A 10,157-nucleotide genomic window follows, 5' to 3' on the forward strand; every position below is an offset into this window, starting at 1 on the left:
CTTAAGCCACTGGACCTCCAGGAAAGTCCTGTGACCTCACGTTAAATGTACACTAGTCTTGTGGTTAGGGTCTCTTTTTACTAGTTTTTTATGTACCCCAGGCCTGTAGGTTTCAATAGCCGGTTGACCACTAGTTGCCAGGACCCTTTCAGGGGATCCACAAGGTCAAACTATTTTTATAAACATTATTGATACTAAAACATTACTTGCCTTTTTCACAGTGATGAAAATTTTTTTTGCATTGAAGATGCAAAACCACTGGTGGGTAAAACAGTTTTTGCTATAGCACAAATCAAGGCAGTGACCCCAGACCACACTAGTATTGATGGCTGTACTGCACACTTGCAGTAAAAAATAAAATACCAAAGATAATAAAAATAATAAAATAATCTTCACTTAAAGAATGTCCTGATGAAGAAGTAAAAATTGGCAATTTTATTAAATCATGACCTTTGTGTATACTTTACGACATTCTGGATAGTAAAATGAAAAGTATACATAAAACAATTTTGCTGCATATCACTGCATAAAGTTTCATTAAGTGCCATCGTTCTCTTTAGGAAAAGCCACTGAATTAGCCATTTTTTTTTACAAGGAATACTGTTTTTACTAAAAGGAAACACTGACATTCAAAAACTATGGCTTTCAGACTTGAGCATCTGGCAGACACTTTCTCAAAAATGAAGTAGAACTGTCACTTCAAAGAACAATTGATAGTATTTGTTGCCAAAGATAAAATTCAAGCCCTCATGTGAAAATTAAAATTTAAAACTTGAGTTTGACAGTTTCCCAATACTTAAAAGGCTTTTCTGATGAAATTGACACTGGTATTACTGAATACAACTTTTTAATTTCTACAATAAAATCTGCCAATATTTGAAAAATCTGAATAAACCAGTATTTTTCAAATAACTAATACCTGATATTACAGGATTACACATCATTAGAAAGATCCATTCAAAGTACAAGGCATACCAATGGATTTTAATGACAAAAAGTTTGTCATATCAATATACAAAAAGTACTAATGAGATATTCTGAATGTTTTTTGTCTATACTAAGACTTCAAATCAAGTTCATATTAAGACAGCACACCTCAATTCAGACTATCCACACTGAAAGTACTCAACAGTCATACATGGTTAGTGTCTATTAGTGTCTACCACATCAGATAACACAGTTCCAGACTAATAAAAGTCATTTGTCTTTAGAGTTGATAAGTATACAATATAAGTTGCTCATATCTCTCAAACAGAGGACAATTTGACATTAAGATGAAGACTTCAAAATAAAAAACTTTCCTCTAAAAAGTATTAAAAAGTAATTTTAGAGTTAGGTTCAGTTAGGTACACAAAACAAAAAAACTTAAATTGCTACTTCTGCTAATTTCTATTTTCAGTCAGCAGAGGCTGCCTTTGGATACTAAATCCTTCAGTTTTTTGATTCTGTATATTTTTACTTCACTACAAAGTCATAAATTACTAACATTTATTGAACACTCACCTTTTCCCAGGCACTAGAGAGTACACAAAGATTAACAGAGCTATCTTTACACAGCAATGTCTTTTGGTTTATTGTTCATAGTACTGTCACTAATCAGTTAGTTAAAAAGGAAAAGAGTAAAAGTCTTTATAGGTACTGCATATAATCAGTGTTGATTATAGGGATAGAGTCTATAAGAGGACCATGACCATTTACATATCTTTCAGGTTACTGAATGAATTTAAAAATCACTTTAAAAATAAAGTTATTAAGACTATAACATATCTTTACTGTTAACAGTAAATGAGAACAAGGATACAAGGAATACTGCAGTATTTTATAATAACTATATTATATATAACCTTCAAAAATTATGAAACACCATTATACATCTGACATATTTAGCATTCCATCAATTATCCCTGAATAAAATTTATATTAAATAAGAAAACTATTCACTCAAAATTAATCTGACATATTTTAAATCAAATCTATTCTACTGATTTGATTACACCCTTCTGGCTCAGCTGGTAAAGAATCGCAATGCAAGAGACCTGGAATCAATCCCTGGGTTGGGAAGATTCCCTGGAGAAGGGAAAGGCTACCCACTCCAGTATTCTGGCCTGGAGAATTCCATGCACTACAGTCCATGGGGTTGCAAAGAGTCAGACATGACTGAGTGACTTTCACTTTCACTTTTCATAAATGATAAGCTCAACAAATGTTAAGTTCACTTATAATTAAATCACAAGAGGTGTGGAGTAGTATGAAAAAACAACCGACATGATCAAAATAACTAACAAGTTGTGTAACACTAAGTCGTGAATGAGACCACTTTTTATCACCTCCACACTACCATCAGCACGGTACAGGCCACCAGCATATCTCACCTACATTACTGCAACAGCCTGCCAGCTGATTTTCCTGTTTTCATTTCTGCAAACTTTCTGTTCATTCTCAAGAAAACAGCTAGAAGAATTCTGTTAAAGTGTAAGTTAAATTATATTCAATGCCCAGTACCTTCCAGTGGCTTCCTAACTTACTCCAAGTAAACAAGCCTTTAGATGATCTATAAGACCCTATATCAGTGGTTCTTAACCATGGGCAATTTTGACCCCCAGAGGTCAAACAATGAAAACATTGTTGGCTGTCACCAAAATGAGTAATGGGTGCTGCCTGTTTCAAATGACAAGAGACCAAGAATGCTCCTAAAACATTCTACAGTGCATAGGACATTCCCCCACAACAATTACCTAGTCCAAAATGTCAACAGAGACAAAGTTGAGAAATCTTTCCCATTACCTCTTAACTGGATCTATTTCCACTTAATTTCATCATCTGTGATCTTGCCTTATTCACTCCACTCTAGCTATACTAGGTCCCTTGCCGTTCCTAGAGTACAACAGGTATACACCCATTTTTGCATCTACTATTCCCTCTGCCTGGAATGTTCTTCCTCTGTATCTGTGTTGCTCACACCCTCAATTCTTTAAGGTCTTCACTTTCTATTACTTCTTGTGTGTTAAGCAAATTGTCTTTGACTTTCACTGACTTCTGGCTACATACACCTCCCTATTCTAACCTTGTTTTAAGATCACTCAGCAAAAATCATCTGCTGTAGTCAAGCCCATCTTCTCAAGTCACTCTGAAGCACAATGCACTCAGCCCTACCTGTGTTCCTGCTTTCCCTCTATCAGAAATGCTTTCCCTTTTTTTGTCTATTTATATAAGAAGGAGATATGGAGACAATGGCATGGCTTGCATCTTCATCTCCCTCAACTCTATGCTCAAGTTACCCTGTTAGTGATTCTTACCCTTGCTAATCTCTTTAAAATTTTAACACACACACATACACAGCTGTCCTGTGTTATTATTCTCCCAAGCAATTGCTGCAATACAATAAATATTACTTCTTGTTTACTATTTCACCCCACTAGACTATACACTTCAAAGGCAGGAATATTTGTCCGTTTCATTCACTACTGTATTGCCAGCTCCAATAACACTATCTAATACAAAACACTTAGTAAATATCTGTTGAATGAAGTCAAATTACATCCCTGAAATTAAGGTCCTCATTTATAAAATGTAGATAACTCAGGCCTCAGTGTTGTCAAGCAGTGTTCTTTAACCAGAGGTGCATTCTAAAACGATTCAAAATATGAATAGTTCTTAAAGCTGACACAGTTGGGACCATTTACCCTAAAAATTAAGATTCAAGAGGACTACAGTATGACCTAAATAGATACAGTTTGAAAAAGCTCCACAGGGGAGTCTAACAATCACCCTTAAACGAAAACCACTAATGGAACTAAAATTAAGAGAAAAAAGTCTAACATTTAACTGCTAGAAAAAATATCTAACTTGAAAAGATACATGCACCCCGAGTTTCACAGCAGCATTATTTACAATAGCTAAGATACGGAACAATCTAAGTGTCCATCAATAGATGAATTGATAAAGTTGACGCCGTGTGATACATATGTATGTATATACATGGAATACTACTTTTGCCATGAAAAAGAATGGAATCGTGCCATGTGCAACAACATGGACAGGCCTTGAGGGCATATGCTAAGTGAAATAAGTGAAGTAAGAATGATAAAAACTGTATGACTTCATTATATGTAGAATTTTTTTAAAAAACAAAACAAAACAAAACAAAGCAAAAAAATCCAAGCTTGTAGACATAATGAATAAATTGGTGATCGCCAGAGAAGGGGGTGGGAGTCGTTGAAATGGGTGAAGGGAGTTGAAAGGTAACAACTTCCAGTTATAAATAAATCAGGGGGATGTAATATACAGCATAGTGACTATAGTTAATAATAGTGTATTGCATATTTGAAAGTTGCTAAGAAAAGTAAATCTTAAAAAGTTCTCATTGCAGGAAAACTATATGTGGTGATCAAGGGTTACCAAACTCACTGTTGTGATCATTTCACAGCATATACAAATATGGGATCATTATGCTGTATACCTGAAACTAGTATGTTAGACGTCTACTACACCTCAATGTGCTTGTTTTCAAAAGAAGGTCATAACGTCAGTGACAGAAATATTTTAAGCTTTTTTTTTTTTTTTTCGCAATCCTGTATGTTAAGAAAATAAACTTCTGACCCTCTATGATTCTGTATTTCAAAGTCCTATATTTAGGCATAAACTCAACTCTCTGGTACATCCTAATGGAAATAATGGCCTTCTATCATTCCAAATCTCTTTGGTAAAAGTACTAGTCCTGCTCACTCCAGTTTCCAATCCCGGATTCATTGTTATGCATCCCTCTCAATTTTCTACTCACTAACAGGCAGCCTGAAAGTTCTGCTAACTTTCTCAAGAAACGGCTTAATATTTTAAAAATTACTGTCATCACCTCCCAAGGTGTAAAATTCTTACACCTGAATTTATGAAACTTGATAATCTTCCTTCTTGATAATTTTCCAGTTTTCAAAATAACCTACACGTGGATGAAAATTAAACTTCTTTTGGTAACTTTATTAAATCACTCTCCTGCTCAAAAATATGTTTTTCAGTACTCAGTATATATTGACTATTCCTATATGTTTAACCTTTTTAGCTGACATCAAATTTGAAGTTTCTCTAAATTCCTAGAGATGATAAGTAGCAATTAACTGCATGGTAATTATTCTCATAGTACATTTGCTTCAGTTTTATTTTGTGAATAGATTACATTCTGTACAACAGTTGAAAGTTGCATTTTTCTGGCAATCAGGGAATTTAATTCCACTCTCTGGGGTCCTTCATATAATGCTTTTATAACCTCTTGAACTGTTCCATGCTCTTCTTTATGTTCTTATCCCGTCTGGCAAAGCCTTAACTCTAATCTAAACTATCAAAACTCTACCCCAATTGTATTCTACATACGTCATGATTTTATCTAGCTCTTTAGTCACTCTGATGTCACACTTATATTGATAAGGCTTCTTTATATGCTCTAGACAGTTCTTAATATACTAACACATTTGGACACATTAAAGCAAATGACCTCAAAAACAGGTCAAAATGAATTATGAAAGCAGCAATATAAAAACCAAGCCAATAATCCATTTAATCTGCATTACTCAATACCAAAGCCTCTAACTCAACAAAAATAACTCAGCTAGTTTCTTATAAGTCATCACTCAATACAGTCAGGGCCTTTTGGAATAAAGAACTCAGAATTCAAATAATGAGTCAAACTACTCTGAATAGCCCTAAGGTTTTCTGATTCCAAATTTCCTAACTCAAATACTATACATAGTATGAAAACATTAACACTAACACATCCAAAGACTAAACAATGACTGAAACAAGGCAGAATTTCCCTTTTACATTGGTACTTTAGATGGGTGACAAAAAACTGAGATGCGTTCCCTTAATGTATTTTAGATCAAATGAAAAAGGATACTCACCATTAAAGCTCTGATAAGTATTTCTGCAAGCAGAGTGTGTATAATCTATGAAGACACATTTAACAGAAAGGAATTAGTGCAATATTAGCAAAAATCTTGAATTATATACCCACTTACTAAAAACAAACACAATTTTTAAACTGCCATTAACTCAACTATCTGCAAAAACAGGGTGTTAATAATTATATATACTTCATATAGGAAAATATATATCCCTTTCTTTTCACTATCTCCCCAAATGGCAGCTTTATCATCCAAATCATGGTAATGTAAAAATTAGTTAATAAAACCTGATATATAATTAAGGCCAAAAAGGGAGATCCAGTACTGATTTATACAGCATGACAAATTATATATCCAACAATGCAAAAAACAGGGACATGTGAGAATTGATTCTATATATTTTTTTTCCCCAATTTACTATTTCTCTTGGCGCTTAATTTGCTCTCTATAAAGATTTCAAGATCTTATTTGAGAAATGCACATTCATATGTGTATACCTGTGTGTGCTATTTCTATTCAGGATGTGGCATCATTATCAAAGATCATAATTTCTTTGTCAAAACTGATTTGGCAATTGTTAAATCCTTTAGTTAATTCTACTAACAAATAGGAATTTAATAGAGCAGTCCTTTGGATACAATAGACTCCAACTACACTATACAGGATTAGAGTTCAACATATTGTCAGGCAAATTCCATCCCCCAAATAAAGCAGTAGGGGAAGGGAGGGAGCAGGAGGGAGGGAACATTTTATCAGTGACATTGTTTAGAATTTTATGCTTCACACTGCTTAGAACTGTGGGCAGTCGGTGATAATAAAAAGTAAACATACTAAGACAATGGGTTCCTTCATGGGGGGAGAGGACCATTCCCATCGCTCCCTCCTCCCACACTGGTAGTTTCTGCTGCACCTTGGGTGTTGGTACTGTCACCAAAGTTTGGTGTGAACACACAGCAACATATTTTTTAAATTCATTCCCAACTCTGGCATTTCAAATATTCAGTTTAAAGGTAACGATATCAAAATGAGTCAAAGTTCAACTAAAACAAACACTAGAGTGTGCTACTGTTAATATCTGAACTTCCTCTTTCAAAGTAACTTAAAAGTATCCACAAAAGGTTATTCCATTCCCTTTTCATATACTTAGCTTCCCTGGTAGCTCAGACAGTAAAGCGTCTGCCTACAATGCGGGAGACCCAGGTTCCATCCCTGGGTGGCGAAGACCTCCTGGAGAAGGAAATGGCTACCCACACCGGTAGAGCCTGGAAAATCCCATGGACTGAGGATCCCGGTAGGCTACAGTCCATGGCGTCGCAAAGAGTCGGACACGACTGAGTGACTTCACTTTCATACACTTAGATTTGCAGCTTTAATTCTTTGTGGCATGAAATCAAATCAAAGATCAAAAGATCATTTAATCAGGCTCAGCATATTCAAAGTTGGTTGGGTTAGAGGCTTACGACTAATTAGTGAAGCCATTTTATTCAGAAACGCCCGGTAACTCAAGAGTAAATCCAGTATATTCACATCCCTTTTCAAGTCTCCCTAATGCTGTCATTACGTACTCATATTACCCTGACACCAATCACTATAAAAGTTGGGCAAGATTTGAAGACAATATGAAGACCAAATTAATTTTATTTCGTGAGCGTATGAAACGGTTTAAAGAACTGGCGTAAGAGACGACCGAAAGGTAGTGCACATTTAATTAAACAGCAGACCATCCCAGGCGGCTGTGTGTAGGTCTGAATTTGAAGGGCACGTGATGCTGTGCCAAAATTTTGACTAACTTAACACAATGTCCAGAGAAAACGCTTTGGTTCACAGAAGCATTTTAAATTTAGGGATTAACGCCCAGGCACTCTTCGTTGGCGGATAAACATCCCACTTTGCTAACCAGAAATACCTTAACGTTCCATTCTGGATGGAGATCTACTATACTTAATCACTTACAGACGCCCTTTAAACTCATCTTAAAAACTAAGACAACCAAGGAACAAGATCATGAACAAGCCTCAGAAAATCCTATCTGGCGAGTAGTAACCTGGAGTTGGGGATTTACTAAAAGGACGATCTGGGTCGCTGCCCACCGGGCGAGCGCGAGCCGCGGCGGGGGAGGCCCTCTCGCCCTCTCGCCCAGAACGGGAAGTTGGAGGCTTCCTGGCAATTTGCTCGCAGCGGGGCGGGGGCCGATCTGGGCACTCCGGAGGCCGCGGCGCTCTGGGAGCTTCCTTCCGCGCGCCGAGGCCGGAGCGGAATTCAGGGTCGCGGGCCACAGCGGGCGCCGGGCGGGGCGATCCGGGCGCGCGGGTCCCCACCGAGGCCGACTCCAGGCACCGGGCCCGAGGCGGGCAGGCGGGCGGACGGCCTCAAGGCCCTCAGAACAAAGCCCACACGGCCATCTTGAGACGGTAAACAGACCCCGGGGGCAGGCCACCCCGCCTGCCGCCCGCCGCGGTGACCAGCCAGAGGCCGCGCTTACCGTCCTCGAAGTCCATGGCGGAGGCTCGGGGCCGACGGCCTCGGCGGCGCTTGGCTAATCTGTGGCCGGAGAAGAGCACCCGTGACCCGCCGTTCCACACTACGAGTCAGCGCGACCAAGAGTGGCGCTACCGGCCCGGGAGCCGCAGGCCACAGCGAGGCTGGGGGGCGGGCCCGGCCGGCGCTGCCAGCTGCCGCAGCGCAGCCCGCGACTGGCTGGCGCGGGCTGGTGGGCGGGCCCTCGAATGGGGGCGGGAAGCAGGTCCGCTGTCGCGCTCCCAGGTGCTGACCCTCTCCGAGCCGCCGAGGGGTACGGAAGGTTAAAAAGGAGGCCCAAAGACTGGCCGGGCTCAAGGGAAAGAAAGCCGGGTTTTCCGGAAGGTCGGGCTGAAGCCCGCCATGTTTGATTCTGGCAAGAGCGAAAGGATCTGCTTGGAATACCTTCCCTCTGCCCGAACTAATATACCACGTGCCGACCTTTCCCTTTTTATTGGCTGATAAGGACTGATCGGAAAATGTAAAAAAAAAAAAGAGAGAAAAAAAACCTTATGGAGTTTCTGCCGTGGAGATTCAGAAGGCCAGGATATTTTTAGATCTCTGTGAGCAGAGGACAGGGAGGCCTGGCGTGCTGCAATTCATGGGGTCGCAAAGAGTCGGACACTACTTAGCGACTGACTGACTGACTGAGCAGAGAACAGATTGCTAAATAGGAAACAGTTACGAGTGTGATCCGAGACAGACCACGGTCGAGTTCTGAACTTCAAGGTGCAAAATGAAAGTGTTGTAAAAGTTAACAGAGGGAAGATTTTTGGAAGGAGTCATCCAGAACTTGAAGAACAACCACGGGCAAACACATATCAACACATTTTGGTACATATTAACACTGTATTTGGAGAAGGAAATGACAACCCACTCCAGTATTCTTGCCTGGAGAATTCCGTGGACAGAGGAGCCTGGCAGGCTACAGTACATGGGCTCACAAAGACTCGGACACGACTGAGCAAGTTATCACTCAGCATTGTATTATTGTCACTTTGGAAACAGTATTGAGGACAGTGGGCAAAGTCACTCGCCCATAAGACAATGTGGGAAAAGACAACTGTTTGGTCATTCTAATCCTGGAGCAGCTTGAACTCCAGGTTAGATAACATTTTTTCATAGAGCAAATCGTGTCAATGATGAGTTGATCACAGGATAGGAAATCATGAATCAAGCCGTTTGCCCTTCTTTGAAGTCCATTGAGTTTCCAGAACCAAGTTCCAAGAAACAGTCTCTGGAAACATGACTAAAGGAAAAACTTACAGGTATACTAAGGAAGGTGTATGACTGTAGCCCCAGTGGCGCAGAGGTAAATAATCCACCTGTTGATGCAGGAATCACAAGCAATGTGGGTTTGATCCCTGGCTTGGGAAGATCCCCTGGAGCAGGAAATGGCAATGCACTGCAGTATTCTTGTCTGGAAAGTTCCATGGACAGAGGAACCTGGCGGGCTACAGTTCCTGGACACGACTGAGCACAGCCCCAGATCTGGGTAGGGTACTGTTCCTTCCTCCTCGCTTTCCTTCTCCACCCTCATTGATTCACCCAGTTCTCCACCCTTACAGTGTTTTCTTCTTTTTTTCCCTCCTATGCATGTTTTCTATTCACCAGAGCAGAACATGTTGAAAACTGAACTCATAATTTCCTTCCTCAAACCTGTTCATCTTCTTTTATTCTTTCATCTGTGAATAATGCTGTGTGAGTGGCATCATGAGCAACCACCCACTACTAATGCAGTCAAGA

The 10,157-nt window shown here is 39.5% G+C and overlaps 1 protein-coding gene across 4 annotated transcripts in view; it reads right to left on the reverse strand.

Moving 5' to 3' along the window:
• ZNF326 (zinc finger protein 326) overlaps positions 1-8,781 on the reverse strand; it is a 36,291-nt gene extending 27,510 nt beyond the window's left edge. Inside the window, exons 1-2 of one of the 4 annotated variants that reach the window (XM_040232356.1) lie at positions 8,377-8,781; positions 5,892-5,936 (exon numbers count right to left, since the gene is read on the reverse strand). Coding sequence is in view for 2 of the 4 variants with exons in the window: in XM_040232352.1 (XP_040088286.1) it covers positions 5,892-5,936; positions 8,377-8,392 (61 nt within the window). In the remaining 2 variants the exon portion in view is untranslated. The remainder of the gene's footprint in view (positions 1-5,891; positions 5,937-8,376) is intronic. The other 3 variants (XM_040232352.1, XM_040232353.1, XM_040232355.1) reach the window with 3 other exon arrangements.
• Positions 8,782-10,157: the final 1,376 nt, after the last annotated feature.

This window comes from Oryx dammah, unplaced genomic scaffold (genome assembly GCF_014754425.2).
Source record: "Oryx dammah isolate SB20612 unplaced genomic scaffold, SCBI_Odam_1.1 HiC_scaffold_28, whole genome shotgun sequence".
NCBI classification, from domain to species: domain Eukaryota; kingdom Metazoa; phylum Chordata; class Mammalia; order Artiodactyla; family Bovidae; genus Oryx; species Oryx dammah.